The sequence below is a fragment of the Gopherus evgoodei genome, chromosome 3 (assembly GCF_007399415.2).
Source record: "Gopherus evgoodei ecotype Sinaloan lineage chromosome 3, rGopEvg1_v1.p, whole genome shotgun sequence".
In the NCBI taxonomy this organism is placed as follows: Eukaryota; Metazoa; Chordata; order Testudines; family Testudinidae; genus Gopherus; species Gopherus evgoodei.
This window is the reverse complement of record NC_044324.1, coordinates 132098383-132115561: the sequence shown is the minus strand read 5'-3', so window position 1 is coordinate 132115561 and position 17179 is coordinate 132098383. Positions and strand designations below refer to the sequence as shown.

At 40.3% G+C, this 17179-nt stretch overlaps 1 protein-coding gene across 1 annotated transcript in view; it reads right to left on the bottom strand.

Annotated features, from left to right (window-relative positions):
- The window catches only part of IGF2R (insulin like growth factor 2 receptor), a 95428-nt gene that overhangs the window by 31484 nt on the left and 46765 nt on the right, over positions 1-17179 (bottom strand). The window contains 15 exon segments of the mRNA XM_030556692.1: positions 141-266; positions 505-631; positions 1411-1601; positions 2397-2533; positions 3721-3818; positions 5323-5453; positions 6375-6584; positions 8141-8228; positions 8682-8860; positions 10116-10259; positions 11728-11895; positions 13636-13813; positions 14419-14520; positions 15443-15544; positions 16758-16937. Coding sequence (XP_030412552.1) covers positions 141-266; positions 505-631; positions 1411-1601; positions 2397-2533; positions 3721-3818; positions 5323-5453; positions 6375-6584; positions 8141-8228; positions 8682-8860; positions 10116-10259; positions 11728-11895; positions 13636-13813; positions 14419-14520; positions 15443-15544; positions 16758-16937 — 2161 coding nt within the window.

Sequence of the window (17179 nt, the reverse complement as noted above, 5' to 3'; positions counted from 1 at the left end):
TTTTAGTGTTTAATACTGTAAGGAAAAACAGGTTTTTCTTTAGGCAGAGTGTTTCACTGACTGATCTATTGTTAGTGTTGTGGCTTACTATTTACAAGCACAGAAGGCAAATTCAGAAAAAGCAAACAAAACAAACTTACCAACCCCACTACCACATGGGCTTTTAGCTTCATTACAAACATTCAGCTGAAGCGTTCTTCTTTTCTTGCTGTCATAGAGTCTGTAGCCAGACTCTCTCTTTAAAGAATTCAGGTCAAAGAGATGGCCTGCAGGGAGAACAAGGAAGAATTTATTCCTTTTGCAGAATCAAAATAAATAAAATTGAGTCAAACAAGCAATGGCTTTTTAAAGAGATGCTTAAGAATCACAGCCCAGCGCTCCTGACTCCACAGGATGCCCTAAAGGCACTAACCAGTTTTGACAATTATTTGCCTTTTAAGCTACTTCAGAGGAATCCAACGCTGGAATTTTCTGAGGCAACAATCCGTTCAGGGTCTGCCTTACCTGTAGCAGGGTTGGTTACTCTGCAGTCATTTTGAACATTTCTTTTCAGAGGACATGCAGCAGCAGTGAACCATAAGAAAGTATATTCACATTCTTCAATAGTAGTTACTAATTCTGGTTTAGACTCCTGAAAAACACAGAAGATTTGAGAGAGATAAATCAAAGTATCTTCACACAGGTACGGCAAACATTTAAATGTAACAGACTGTCCTTACTGCATTTACCACTTAGGCCAAATCTATCTAGGTGCTTTCCCACCAGAGTGGGACTAGACTCCTATATTCTGTTCTGGTCATTTCATACTGACAAGGCAGAAGAAGATCAGAGTAACAGCAACAGAAGTGATGATGGGCAGGAGAGATGGCATGAGGAGAGTTAAAGAACTCAGCTTGTGAGAGTGGGCTGTGATGACTAAAAAGGTGAGAGCCAGGTAACAATCTGTAAATAAATATTTTCAGGGTGTGAACACAGAGGGTGGCATATATAATTGTGCAACAAGATAAATTAAAAAGGAACATTTAGCCCATATATCAGGGCAGGAGGAACAGGATTCTTCAAGACGTAAGGTTATTTCAGCTGTGTAATACTTTCCCACAGCAAGTAATGGAAACTCCACTGCTGGGTATATCTGAAAGCTAGAGAAAATGTTGGACTATGTACTAGAGAGAAAAAACTCTGCACTAGCAGGCATATTAGACATGAAAAAGACCTTTCTGGTCAGTCGCTCAAATTCTAAGAGTCTCAGATCTGGAGCTCAACTCCTTCCTTACATCGCACAGCTAGTTCCAATCCAATTGCACCAAAAGTGTTTTTGCCTCACCCCAAAATAGCAGCGAGCATTTTTCCTTCGCAGAAAAGTGGATACGTCACAGCAAGATAAAACCCTACTGGCAGTACCATACTTACAACTCTGCTTTCATCACACTTGAGGCGTATTATTGTTGTCCTTTTGCGAATTTTGTCTGGACATGGCTCCCCATTTACATACTTTAGAACAGAAATGCCATTTTCCCATCGTGGTCCATCAGCAACCTCACCTAGATTTATATATTTGGAACCATCCACTAAGCAGGCAGCTGCATCTGATGGGCAAGACCCTAGACAAGAGACGAATGCAAAATGTGATGTTTGCTCTCTGTGACTCCATCACCAGTTGTCCTAACAGTTTAGGATGCATGTTTATGAAACAAGGGATTCTTCCACATATATCCTAGCAGCAAAGTGCTAATGCTACTCATCAACATCACTTTAAAAGAAATGCTTAGCTTGACCATCACTTTAAATGGGTGACCTCAGTCTTGAAAAGAACGGATTATGTTAATTTTGGACACTTAGTCACTTGGGACACTCATCCTCAAGGGCTCTTTGCTTCCTTTATACAGCTTCACCTCCCACTCACAAGGTCATGCAGCAGCTGGAGGAACCAGCCACAGCTGTGGCTGCTAGAAGGGAGGTCTGCTACTGCACAGATCAGCTGCCAGAATACCTGCCCCTAGACACCTGGCAAAGAATCTAGGATAAGTTCCATGGGGCTAGAGAGAAGCAACCTCCTCAAAAGGTCACCCTCCTCCAGTGATGCTCTTCTGTGCCATCTTGCCCACCTCCAAGATCTATGGCAGATTTAGAATAAAGGGGGAAGAGCTAGAGAGTAGTGAAGACAGACTGAGGTGGTGGAGGTAAAGAAAAGAGCTGCGGGGGAACTCCACCATTGGTTACAATGAAACTGACCCTAAGCACTGGCCTTCACTCTGCTGCCCACAAGCCACAGCTGTGCCTGGTGATCTTTTGTTTTGCTGTTGGCACAGTGGGGAGAGGAGACAGGGCTGTCTCTCCTCCTGTTTTGATCCCATAACTACCAATGACATTTAAATATGTATTTCTCTTGCTCTTACCTGCCCCTGCATGTAGCACTAAGGACTGGCAGACATTAATATAGTACTTTTGTGTTGAGCCAGACATTGGAATAGCTTCCCAGTTTTCTCTATGCCGTGTCAGAGGTGAAAGATCAAATGAGTTTCCTTTGTTGTCTCTGCATTAAACAAAACAGTTTTACATTTAGATGAATCAAAGCCACCTCCAAAAGCAGACCACCATGCTGGATCAACAATTCTGCACTGATTCATGGGAAAATGCTACATGCAGGAAGTGTCTGGAACTCCTACACCAACAGTAGGTTATTAGCAGCATCTCAGCCAGGTCTCACCTCGTAGGTTTGCCAAGAGCAGCCATTAGATAGAGGATTCTCTGTAACATCGGTCCACCCTATCTAGGTCCCTAGCTGGCGCGTCTTACTCAAAGCAAAGTGATTGCCAGATTTGGGGTCAAGAAGGAGTTATCCCCCAGGTCAGATGGGCTGGGCACTGGGGATTTTTTTCCTCCCTTCCTCTGAAGCACAGGGTATGGTTAACATGCTAGAACCAGCTAGGTGTCTCTCACCTAAATCAATTCCCTGGCACTGCAGAGACCTCTGGCACTTGGGGACCTCAGTCTCCCCTGATCCCTGCCTGTGGCACACAGTTTAATCTTCTGAGGATTAAATGCTTTAGTCTAATTAAAGTCTCGGGGCTTACTCTAGGTGTATCTGGGCAGAACTTCATGAACCCTGATATACATTATTAGATCCTCTAGTCTGAATTCTGGTCTCGTCTGACCTTAATAGCTCTGTGAAACTGACCTAGAGAACTATTCAAAAATGTTTTACTGGGAAAGCCTCACAAGTTATCTTGCTTCTAGGAGGATCAGAGAGAGCGCACGTGCTGGTTGTCAGCTACATTTCAACACATACAGACAAATTCAAACATTAGGTTCCAATTTCCATCATACATACCTCTCCTTTTCAATGGTTCAAAACCTCAACACCAACAGCTTCATATTATCTCTGGCCTCTCTTTCTGCTCCTTCTCCCGCCCCGTCTAACAATGTTTGTTTTGACACTAAACTGTCAAACCTTCCTGACTTCCCAAAAGCACTCTATTCCCATATACAACATTAGTTCATAAGCTTAAGTTTGTTTTCCCCATCCCAGAGAATTACATTTGCACTTGTCCATTGGTGATACACGTTACAATTTAACCCATTGCAAATTCACATTGGATCACATTATCAACGAGAGAAAATAATGGCTGTGATCATAGCTGCTCATGCTGAATACAATGTCTCCTGAATGGGCACACGTCACAGTATCAGCAGTTTAGGTCAGAGTGAGGCACAGCTTACTTGTAGGAGCATTCTATGGATCGAAAGGGTGGACAGGCATATTGGGTATGCCATTCAAACAGGTAGGTACAATCGGGAGTTTCTTTTAGAAACACTGGCTGAAAAAAAAAAAAGGAAGCAGAGAAGTTTATATTTCACATCTCTAAATACAGCAGTGAACAAAATTTCCCCTACTTCCTCATTTGGCTTTCAAACATTAGTGCAGTTAGACAAGACACCAATCAATCAGAGATCTAACATTATACAGCTGAATGCAGAGGATACCTTCACATGTTACCAGTCCTAAAGTTGTGTATACACAACCAGAGCTCAGAAAAGTGCCATTCATCAAGGGCATGTAAAAATGTTACCCACAGGAAAGGGTCAAGAACCAGTGGCTCTTCTAGAGGACTGTAGGAAGGGAGGAGTAGCAGAGCAGTGTAAGGGCCACTGTTTCTTTAACCAGGAAGGAAAAGGGAAAAGAGAGGAAACAGAGTGGTTAGAACTGTTAGCTTCTGCCCAGTTCCTCCAAAATGGGAGTAGGCAAGCAGAGCAACCCCATAGCCACTGGTCCTTTCAGAATATGGGCTAGGGAAAAGGAGCAGAGGGATCAGGAGGAGGAGGGCCACCTTCACCTTCAAGGTGATACTGAGGGCTACAGAAATAGCCCTGTGAATATGTAAATTAATTGCATTTATGAAGGGACAGATTTGGTTCATTGGGGGGTGGCAGAACTGGAAGTGTCAATATGGCCATAAAAAAATAAAGCAGTCCTGGCTTTGGAAAGTTGGGGCTTTTGGGAACATGGCAGTGCAGCAATATATTTCTTCCAAACTAAGAGGTCTAATCCTCAGACGAGTATATTCCAGGAATTTAGTCATGCTCTGCAATGCAGCTCTTCTGGAAGTGTGTGTTTCAACTTGGCATAAAGCACACTCTTACTAAGCATCAGGCAGACTTAAAAAGGTGGAATCTACCACTGTCTGTAGGGGCAAGATTAGCATGATCAAGATGAACATATTTCCTAGAATTCTGTACCTTCTAATAATTCATTTACAAGGTATGTTTCTTATAAAAAAATATAATCTCGGTTAACGTGTAACAAAAGAATGTCCTGTTCTTCTGTAGGACAAGCTACTCATTCTCATGCCATGCGTTTTACACTTAAAATCAAATTATTCCCTTATAAAGAAAGATCCTTTTCCAATCTCCTTTAAAAGCCAGTTGAGGGCTCATGATTCAGCTTCTGTAGTCATAGTAATTCTCCAGTAAGAGGAATGGTGCTGGAGATTTCCCTGAGGTCCCCATATCATGCCAGGCAGACATCCAGATGTCACCTCAGGGTGCCATTCATTTAGCTGCTGATGCATTTTCTATCTAGCCACATTATCCCACAACTAAGGAGGACAACAAAATAATTTAACTCAGTCAGGAATGGGGGGAGGGAGGCAGTGAGAAGTGTTGTTTCAAGAAAAAAGTGCAATCCTTCTTTAACAAGAAGATACATAGTTTCCCTCACACTTGTCTCCCCAGCCCTCCCAGTATGGTAACTCATATGAATAATTTCAGAAACTATTCTTTCTGCAGCTCCCAAAGACTTCAGTGTACAAAAGATATACTAACCTCCAGAGTGTTGTGATCACAGTAAAAAAATATGGCAGTTGAGCGCTCATATATTTTGTGGCATCTCTCCCCACTGGTATAGTTGATTTTTATTAATCCATGTTCAAAGGTCAGCTTCTCAGTATATAAACCTTTTAAATTATATAGAAAAAAGTTGAAATAGAATCAAATTACTATTTGAATCTAAATATAGAAAGCTAATCCAGTACATTTGCATAGTTCTAGTCAATACTTCTGCCAGCAGGGCCACAAGGACTAGGTAAGGGACAGTAAGTATACATTTCTGCCCATACTGTCTCAGATCATGACAGAGAAGTTACAGGTTTCTGGTGATGATAGGTTTTTTAGCTACATCGAATAACTCAATCTTAGCTGTGAAAAAGAATTTCTATGCAGAAAGACTGCCATACAGTCAGAGGCCTCGTGTGCTCTTCTGCAACATCTTTACCATCATTGCCAGTTAGATCACAGAATGTGTACAGTTCTTCTCTCTACTCTGAAATCATCCTGACATTTTCGCTGAAGCCACAGTCCTTCATTTGCCAGCCAATGTAGCCACCTCATCTGCCCCTTAACTCCCTTCAAAGCACTATGTTATAAACAGCCTCCAGTAAGAGAAGGGACTCTGCTCCCCCACAGCCTGTCATTGACACTTGTGCATTAGCCAGTGAAGATTCATAGAAAGTCGCGTCAGCAGATGCAGTGCTCTCAGTCGCTCCCAACCTGAGCTTCTGATTCACTGTGGTCTGTACCCTATAGTTGAGTGGCAGTATAGGACTTATTCAAAGCTGATAACTGGATATGGGGCATGATTGACTAGAGTCAGAAAGAGATGGTAAGGACAGCGTCTAGTTATACAGAAGCCATTTTAGGAACACAGAAGTAGGAGCTGCTCCTTAAATGATGTTTTACTAATTTATATTAAGATCTGCTTGGCAGTGGTTCTGTACTTCCCAGAGATGCACAGTGGCACTGAAAGCTGCACTCTCACTTCCAGAGTGACACAGCAACCCCCTCCCAACTCCTCTCAATAAACCCAACAACTACTATACCTGCTACTTTAACAGAGTGGTCTTGCTTCTTTACTTGGCATGACGACACATTGCTCAGACGATTCACCTGAGGGCACGCTTCTGTTATTCTCTCACAGACTCTGAAATAGTAGTCGTATTCATCTGTACTCACTGCCTTCTCCTTCTCAGAAAGGGGCCTCAGATCATACACAAAACCGTACCTTGGATCTTTCACTTGACAGTTATCTCCTTTAAATCAAAGTTAACAGAAGGCTTAAATTGCAAATACATTAACAGCTAAACACAAGCTATGCAAGAGAGAGACAGACAGACAGACAGACACACAGACCTGCAGAGTCAAACCTGCACAAAATGACAGTCCTTACTAGGCAGCCTCCTGCTGATCACTCGTAAGAACCCTAGAGTAAAATTTTGCTCCAAACTTTATTGGAAGGCCACTTCAGTTAAAGCAACTCATTTCTGTTCATGTGAGAAGCCACTTAAGAGTTTCACTCTTTTATTTAGCTTTTAGTGACAATTAAGAGAAAAGCTCAATTTAATAACCTCTTAAAATTGTTAGATTAAAAACTTAAAATATTCACTGTTTTAAAGCAGTATTCAAAAATAAACTCATGAGACAAAATATGGCCACAGATCAAAAACTGTCTAGGAAGCAGGACAGAGCAGGATTAGTCAACTTTCATCATGCCAAAAGGTTAAAAGTGGAGGAGTGCCAGGTCCAGGACCTTTATTTATTAATCATCTGCAAATAGAGAATGAGTAGTGAGGTAGCAAGGAGGAGAGCAGTTTTGGATGGGCAGCTTATCCCACTTCTGTCTAGTGCAGCACTCTTACACCTTTCTCTAAGCATCGGGTGACAACAGTGGACAAAGACGACTCAGGAATTGCCACTGCAGATCAGACCTATGTTCAGACATCATAATGTATACTTATGTAACTTTATTTATATATCACAGCTTTACTTAAACGTAAGAACTAGAGTAGTTGTGGATTAAACTGCAACTTGAGGCAAACCCTAAGCTGGTGTAAGTCAGGACAGCTTCACTGCCTTCAGTGGATGGAACTACACTGATTTACACCAGCGAAGGTTCTTGCGCCACGTTTTTAAAACACAGATTTTAATCAAACCAAGACACCTGTGTGTTGAGAATCATCACCGTATATTTAGAGCTATTCCCTCCACATGCCACCAAGCTTACTAGGGCCCAAAGAAAGGTAATCTTAATAGGATTGGCCTTTGCAGCAGTACTGATCCTACAGCATTATCAAGAGTAATAATAATGGTTCAGAGTACTTTTATAACAAAACTTCTGATTTTTGCTTATACATCATTGACAATTTAAACAGAGAAAAACTAGGTTCAGGATCACAATGGCACACAGAAGTTACCAGAAGGCTTCTTTGGAATTCATGACATTTTAACATTAGAGCTTGAAATAAAAATGTACCCAGCCCCAACCAGCATGACGGCTAAGTTTATGAGCCTGAGTCGGACACCTGTGCTGCCACACCCTACCCACGGGTTACACTTTGTAACTTTCGTGAAGCACAGCATACCATAAAAGTACACAACTTGTTTTTGTCACCATCACAGGTCAGTGGATTTTTCAGATACTAAAAGCTCTCTCTTCATAACCAAGATGAGCCTTTAGTGCTCTGAGATTGTGTATGAAAGAGCAATTACATAAGTATTTCCACAAAAGCATGGTGAACAAAAACTGTTGTAATATTAAGGAATAAGATCACATTTCATATTTAATTCCAGTTTAGAGACTTGTTTTTACCTTCTGCTCTATGGACAGGACAGGCTGCCAGGGTTCTCCAGATAAACACAAATTCACAACCATCCTCATGCTGAAACATAGGTGAGCCCTACAATACAAACACATGGGGAATAATCACCAATTCTAATATTTAAAGGTTTGTCTTTCTGGGTAAGCAGTGATGGGGGAGAAGATAAATGCATTTTATAAAACAAACAAAATCAAAGTGTATGTTTAACTCATGAAGATTAGATGCAAGTCTGCTCGAATTCAATGTCTGTACTTTTAACCCTATCAGTCAGGTCCCTGAACAAAGCCACCTTCATTGCGTAATAATGGGAAGTCTAGTATCGCACAGCATAAAACTTTATTCAATAAAAGCCAATGAAAATGTTATTTTCCCTTTTCTGGTTATTAGAGTACACTGAAAAAACGTTAAGCAAAATTTAGAGGCCCCAATTATGTTTTTTTTCTGGAATGCAGAAAAATACATTTTGTTACATGCCATAACACTGACCTATTACTAGGATTTGAATTTTATATAAAATCAACACACACTTACAAGGGTCTGATCACACTCAAAGAGGATACGTGTAGAATAGCGCTGTTTATCTTTGCATGTGTCACCGTTCAAGTAAATAATACTAAGAGACCCATCAGTAGCAGCTTGAGGACTTATCTGAATAACACCAAGGTTCTGGCCTTTATCAGCAGATTTCACACAGGAGCCTATTGCACCACCTGCAGGAATAGGAAATTTTATGTCAGCATGTTGCATTTTCATTACAGAAAACTCCACTTATGTAGACATACCGTATGTACTTGTTCATAAGCTGAATTTTTTTTTAGTAAAAAAAGGGAACCACCAGAGATGGGGGTCAGCTTATGAATGGGTATAGAAAGGTAGAGGTGGGACACAGCCCCTCCCCCCAGCAGAGGGAGCAAGGAGAGGCAGTACTGCCAGCTGAGCCAGAAGGGAAGAGGTGGGGCCAGAGTCTCTCAATTTCTTGCCATGCTGCTCTCCCCCTAGTGTCCGAAGCAGCTGCGCTGCCCGGCCTGGCCCGCTGGAGCGGGCTGCGGCCACACTGCCCGGCCTGGCCCGCTGGAGCGGGCTGCGGCCAGGTCAGAGACATCCTCCTGGGAAGGGATAGGATGAGATAGGGAGTGTATGGGGAAGTCTCTGGCTAGGGGTGGGGTCATGTGGGAGGTGGTCACAGGGGTTATTCCCCTGACTCCCAGCTTCTCTCCCCCAAAAGATTTCCCCACCAGTTTCTGTTCCAGTCCATCAGGGTAAGCAGCTGGCGCGCCGAGACACTTTATTTACTTCGGTTTACCTCCATGCCTGTGGACGCTCAAAGTAAACAAACCACCTCTGCCCACCAGCAGCTTATCCTGATAGCCCAGGAGCCAAAGTTTGGTGACCCCTGATTTACAGGGTCGGCTTACCAACGAGATATAAAAAAAAATCCATTTTTACTTATCCGTCTTGGGGGGTTGGGGGGGTTGGCTTATAAACAAACCAGCTTATGATCGAGTACATATGGTAATTTATAAAAAAAGAAAAAAAAGAAGGAGTTGGTCAAAAAATGCAGTAGCTCATAAAGAGTGAACTGGTCAGGGATCAACTATATAAGAAGTGTCACCAGTTCATCTGAAGCTGACAGCACATTTTATTTAGAACTTTACTTTGGTTTTGTTAGACAACAGACTGAAAATGCACCTTTCTAAGTTTATTTATTCATGATTGTGTTTCCAGCAAGTTGTCTTACCACATTAAGATAAATAGAAGGGGCTTTTTTTTAAAAAAATGTATTTATGGCTACCACCTTTGCTATAGCATGTACTAACAGCAACTAGTTCAATCCTAAAATAAACACAACACAGAAAGAGATAAATATCAATTCTTTACTTCATAAAAAATTAATCAAAAATCGGTACTTAAGTCATAAACCACAAGCTAGGAAGAGAGCATTTTAATGCACCACTGTCAGCTTACCAGGACATCCAGGCACATAAGGTAGAGGCTTGCAAACATTCAAATAGAAAGTTCTTGTTTTTGCATCTTTTGAAGTATCTACAGCAATCCAGGGCTCACCCTCTTTGCTCAAGTCACTTAGATCATACTCGTTTCCAGCTGCATCTGAAATGTATTTGGGATGTACAATAAATTGAGGGGATATATATGGTATTGTATATTAAAAAAACCTGACCTTTGCCATGTTCTTAGTACAAGGTTAGATGGCTCCTCAATACATACTAAGAGTCTCGTTACCAATATGAATTTATTAAGGCAGCAGTTCCCAAACTGATCCATAGAACCCTGCAGAAGATTTATGAAAAACTAACTGGCCAGCCAAAGAGACTGGCTCTGTTATACCAAACTGCATGCAGTGTTGCTGTAGCCATGTTGGTCCCAGGAGGAGAGACGAAGTGGGTGAGGTAGTATTTTAGTGGACCAAACTTCTGTTGGCGAGACACACAAACTTTCCAGCTTAAACAGAGTTCTTCTTCAGATCATCTTTGTGTAATCTGGAACGCTTGTCTCTCACCAACAAAAGTTGGTCCAATAGATTATCTCACCCACTTCATCTCTCTAATACATGTATTGACAGCTAGAAAATGTATTAATTTCCCTTAGTTTTCCATGCAAGCATTGAAGTAATTGTCAGAGGAATGTTACTTCTGGACCTTTCCTCTCCCATTTGTTGTTAACGTAGTACATTATGAAAGAGACAAGAACCCACTCCTAAATTAAGTACACTTAGTGGAGCATGTTTTTAAGCTATCTAAACTGAGGTGGCACCCAAACAGGATCAGGATCTCACTGAGCTCAAATGTTGTACATACAGTTCTCAATGAAATGTTTTGGCATTTTTCCCCAAGCAAATTTTTTTCCCCCATGGCATGGCCGCCTTCCAAATGAACAGTATATAGACCTAATACTTCCACATGTGGTCACTTAATCACTGAATCTGGAAGTGCCATAGAATCTGTCTACAGACAAATCAAAAGGGCATAATGCTGTTCTCATACCTCTATGGGTATAAGGATTAATGCTCTACGGGTGTGAAACATGGACCTATTATGAACAGTATATTAAAAAAAATCTTGACAGTTTCTATTTGCAACACCTACAAATGACAGCTGGGCATCAAATGGTAGGTCCAGGCATCCAATATGGAAGTCTTGTCAAAAGCTGGTTTAGTTGGTATCAAGAGTTATTTGCTTTGCATCCAACTGATATGGACACTCTGATGGACTGGTTATATAAGTTGTATGCCTGAGACCCATCAATCAAAACAAATTCGGTATTCTGAATTAAGCTCTGATAACTAAGTGGAGGGTACCCACGTGTTTTTACATACTTATTTATAAACTGTAATCATTACATTTGAGTTCATTTTTACAAAGAATCAAAACTAGTGCTAACAAACAAGGGTTAGAAGAGTTCATCTAGATGCTTATCCTGAAGACAATGACATTTTTGACTCTACCTCAAACTTTCACCCAACTCCACAGAAAGCTTTACCTTTCGTTCAGTTACCCTCACCTCTCTGATATGTATTTCATGGACCACTCTCCCCCCCCCCCCCCCCCAGTGTACTTACCAGTAACCTGGCAGTCTACTGGAGCAGGGGAACAGGCTAAGGCTGTATGAAACTCAAAGAAAGTATTATGGATGCCCGCTGCACTGTTTATTTCTTCATCCACAAATTTAAGTTCTCCAGGGTACGAGTCATTGCAGATGAAAGTCACTGTAAAAGTGTCGGATGCTCCTGTGTGAAAATACAGGCCATGATCTATTGTTGGGTGCAAATGAGATTTGTTTTCTAATCTCAGAATAAAGAAAAAAGTGAGCACTCTAAGAATAACAGTCAGTCACTCTACTAACTCAACATATCCATTTGTGGCATTAAATCAAACTGTAAACCTTAACAGCAGTCAGAAAAATTCTACCTTGTTGTCTGCAGTGTTTAGAATTACAAAAACAAAACTCTCGAACAGGGAGCGTTTAGATGATCTGGGCCAGAATTATTCAACTACCAATTAGAGTAAAAAAAAAACAAAACAAAAAACACCCCAGTTTAAACCAACTTGTCATAGTAACAAATCACGGGCCGCTGAGGCTGATTTCAGAAATGAGAATGCCCAGTAAGAACTGTGCCCTTGAACCCTTGACCACAAAAAAAAAAAAAAAAAAAAAGCGCAGCAGCCCATACATATACACGCCCCATCACTGTTCAGGCATCAGATATTGTTGCCATGGTTGCTGACAGGTTATCCATGAAAAAGTGAGCTCTGATTTCTAAGCAAAGTCAAGGATCTTGCCTCAGACATAAAGGAAACAATTATAGCATCAGAAACTGCAGTACTCTTTTGGCCTATCCCAATGGAATAGCTTCCAAGCAAAAACAGAACAAAGAGTCTCAAGACTGGTATTGCTGAGTGCAGTAGGTTGGGCATGAAGGGAGACCAGAAAACACACTAAATCAGACAAAGAGAACTTAAGTTACATAGGGCCTTAAGAAGCAGTGTCAAGAAGCTTGAGCTTTACTTAGTATTTCTGACATTATGATGTTAGATATCAACTTTCCAGTTACTCTTCATAATTGCAGGTTGTCCATTTTCTATGGCACCCAGCAACAATATGTTTGGTGCTAACTGTCATGGTGACAGATCTTCAATCTATGGAGTATCATTTAAGCATTATGCTTAGTTTTAAGACTGCACATCAACCCTTCCGGCCCAGTGCTCCATTCTCAAACAGCCACATTCCCTTCCCAATAAACTCCATGTCTCCCAGCTTGGAACCCAGAAACTGAGTACATTCAGACATATAAGTGAACAGTTTCCTTAGCATGTTTCAGCTTCACAAAGTGAGTCTTGATAAGAAATAGGAGCAGTCATTCAAGTCAGTATGCCACCTGGAGCTAATTAAAAGTTACTGATCAAAGTGTTTGAAAAGCTGTTTGTCAAAACAAATTGAAAACTTGTGGATAATTGAATTCAGCCACTGTTCTGCCAAAAAAAAAAAAAACACAAAAGCCCAAAGTGATCATAACTTGATTTTAGTTTCAAATTGAAACTATTTCATTTTGGTTTTTCCCCATCCCCCTTCCCACTCTTTCAGTGGGGGGGGGGGTAAGGAGGGGGGTCGCGCAGAGAGGAGGGGATGTTTCCTCTGATTTGTATTAAGTTAAAAACACTGAGAAAAAGAAAGTAAACTTAAACCCAAAACATTTGGTTTCAATAAACTACGAAAATTTTGACACATTCATTTCACAGAAAAATTGAGAAAAAGAGTCTTAACTCAGCTTTTCTGCAGAACGAAAAATTCCCATTTCCTTTGAACTTTTTGTAGAAATTAAATTTGGGTTTTTCAGACAGCTTTAAACACTGAATTTATCAGATAGATTTTGTGCACAAATAGCAGGGCCTGGGAATGAAATCACCACCACAGAGCTAAAGCAAATGCCAATTCACTGAAAAACTGTAGCACAGGATTTTGAACTCACCTGATTTTACCTCAAAATTTCCTCTATAAGTAAGAGTAAGAAATCCTTCTGAGGACAGAGAGAGGGTTTTGTCCAATCCCACTATCCTCACTGATTTTAGACCTTCTACTTCACATCCACCAGCTGGTTTTCCGTCACTACCATCACCACAATCTGGTGCTGGTCCACAAATATTTAACTAAAAAAATTAAAATGTGAATAATATTCATTTTCCTGAAGAATTAATGTTGACAATCATTCCCACATAAAAAGCAACATGAGAACATATTCCTCCTGTGGGCCAAAAGCAGCAGACGCTTTCTAGACAGGACAATTAAATTCCCCATTTCTGCACTCACCCTGACTCTTGCTTACTTCCTTTTTTATGTATGTTGACATCAGTACAAAGAGGGTAGTTTCTTCATTTATGACTCCCCACCACAATCCAAAAGAAAATGCAGCACACAGTGTAGTATAGCCAGAAATATAGCAAAAACTACACCTGTTTTATAATTTTGTCAGCATCAGAAAGATGACTAAAGTTACTTTTGAAGTGTACTAGTTGTCAGTTTAACTTTCCTCAAAATTTCTTCTCACCAGCCACTGAAAAAACTACTTACCTGCCTTTAACTCCTCTCCCAAAGTAGGGCATTGCCTGGCTAACCCATAAGGATACTAGCACAAAGGATAGGATCAGTAGTCAAACTTTCCACTTTACCAACTAAGACCAGAAGGCATGAACGCAGTTTTGGCTAGCTGCAGTTTGTACACTTAAAACATAAAATTAAAAAATTAAAAAAGTACCATAAATGTCTTCCCAATTCCGCTGGTTATATAGCCTTTTTCTGAAGCTAGTGGTTGCATGTTGAACAAAAAGCCACTGTTTGGATCTCTCACAGAGCAGGACTGAAAAAAAGTAGGTGGGGTTGAGAGGGGAAGGAAGAGGTTAATTATTTTAAGAAGGGACCTGCAGATAAACGTGGAATTATTATTTTTTTAAAGAGAAGTTACATACTTGTAGCTTTTAAAAAATTCAACTTTTACAAATATGCTTAATGACCAAGATAGGTACAACGTAATTTGGGAAAGGGCTAACTGAGATTTAATTTAGACTGACTAATAGCAGTAACACCATCTTTGTATTCTTTAGCGTAGCGCAAGAACAGCTGCCCATTTACTGTTTGTGAAGCTACCCAAGAAAGTACGCACCACTGGTATATTGGTACAACTGAACATAATGCTCTATAAAGCAAGTCTGAAAAGTCAACTAAGGAGAACTAAATGAAGGAGAAGAGAATGCATCAATGAAATTATAGAAGGACATGCAGATTTTTTGCAATATGGCCACTAATTTAGATCCAATCCAGGATGTACATAAAAATCTGAGGTTTATGTGAAATCAGTCTGATCTCCCTACAGGTATTTACAAATCCAGATGCAGCTGTGATGAGCTGAGCATAAATCTCTAGACAGATATAATACAGTTGGTGGTCTCCGCGGGGGAGCAAACAATTCAATGATCATAGCAAGTAAGTTACCCTATCTCCAGAAGTGGTATTTCTAGGTCAACATTCTAGTATATTAAGGCAATTTTCCCAAATGGCCCTACTACTGCTTCTCATGATGTACCTGTTCTATTGATCACCTAACAGAGGACTTCACTTGTGAGTATTCCAAGTCTGTTCCCTTTCAGCAGCTCTGGATTAACTTTAAAAATTACTTTGATAAAACTAGTTTTGCAGGAGACAATGTGAGGAAAAAAGGGACAACAAGGAACAGAGCATGAAGAACAATTTTTAATGGCTACGAAATAGCCCTCCACACTCACCTGAGTTTCATCTTTTGTTGTTGTGACTGGACAAGCAGCTTCCGTTTCCCACAGAAAAGTGACAACACATTCTCGATTATCAAGAAACCTGGGGCTGCTATTCTGAAAATTCAAATTGCAAAGAGAACAAAATAAAATTAAAAAGACTAATTTCAAGTGCCTCGGTGTTTCACCTTATGTCATAACTACTAATTCTTGGCAATTTGCTATTTTAATAAGAGTTCAGGGGCAAATTCTCAGTTGACTGAAAATCTGGCTCAAAAAAAAAAAACAAAAAAAAACAAAAAAACCACCATGTTACTGCACATGCTCTTTTTGGTACTTTCCTCAGCCAAGAGTTCAAGACTTTCACTATGTAAGGTGCCTACACTTTAGGCTGAATAGTTAATTGTATTAAAGACCTGTATTAACAAACAAACAAACAAAAACAAAGTCCTACTTATACACTTATCTAATCCAATTAATTGTATTTTTCATAAGTTTCAGGACTTGGCATATAGTCCATTATGGTAAGCAAGCAGTTATTACTGTTATGGAATATTGGGCAAATACAGCCATGAAGCATTAGAGGGTTAGTTTAACATTTCAGATAAGAAATATCCAGAAGTTTACTGTGATCAAATGTTATAGGTCCATCTTACCCACAAAAGCAAAGCAGTGCGGAGTAAGTGCTAAAATCCACACAAATATAATCCTATGTTCTTTGTATTAAGATTCAGAGCATGATGTTATGCACTGATCTCAGAGTCATGCAACATTTCAGCAGCAACAATTATTATTCCAGGCTTTCCACCTTAAATCTGAATTCCCTTATGTGGAGTTAGGTAACTGTAGTTTTGATATAAACAAATGGGAAACAGTTATGCATACCATAACAAAGCATAGAAACAATGAAACTGTTAATTCTGGTTGCCTTATAAAGTACATAGGTTTCCTCATTTTGCATCTATCCTCTCTCTCTATGGTCACATTAGAGAACTTACAATATGTATGTATAATTTAAGACTAGTAGAGTTACACGTGTAAATCCTAATGCGTATCAGGATCAGATGACAGTCACTCTTAAATATGGCCTCCAGATCAGACCATTAACATCTCAATTGTTAGCCAAATTAAAAAAAAAAAAAACCCTAACCAGCAAGACTTAATACAAGTCAACTCTATATACATCACTGAAGCACTAGTGATGGGGGTGGGAAAAATCACTATTCAATCTTCAACATGTCTCCAGTATGACACTGCTTCTGTACCCCAGACAAAGCCTCAGAAAACATTAATACAATGAGGAGACTACTAAAAGCATTTCCATCCTTACAAGAGTGCCCTTGGAGCAGGTAAAATGGATTATGGTTGTATAGGACGTCCTCTTCCCATCAGCACTGATGCACACAGAACCATTTGTATAGGTTAGAAGGACTCGACCACGTCCTTCAATTACTAGGCCTTTGCTAGCAATCCCCAGGTTACTAATGGAAGTGGTTTCAGAAAAGGAATCCTAGAATGAAGGGGAAAAAAAGGATGTCAATGAAACAGCACTTGCTTCTCAAAAGTAAATAAACTAAAATCAAGCTTCCTCTTTTCAGCTATACCCAGAGTTCTTTGCTGTGCCAAAGTGACATTCCGCAATATCCTTGTTTTAAAGATGCAGTTAATTGCAAAACAGCAACTGAGAGGTTAAGAAATCTACCTTCCCCCCATCCCTCAAATTATCTTGACATTCAACAGTCCCATTAATCT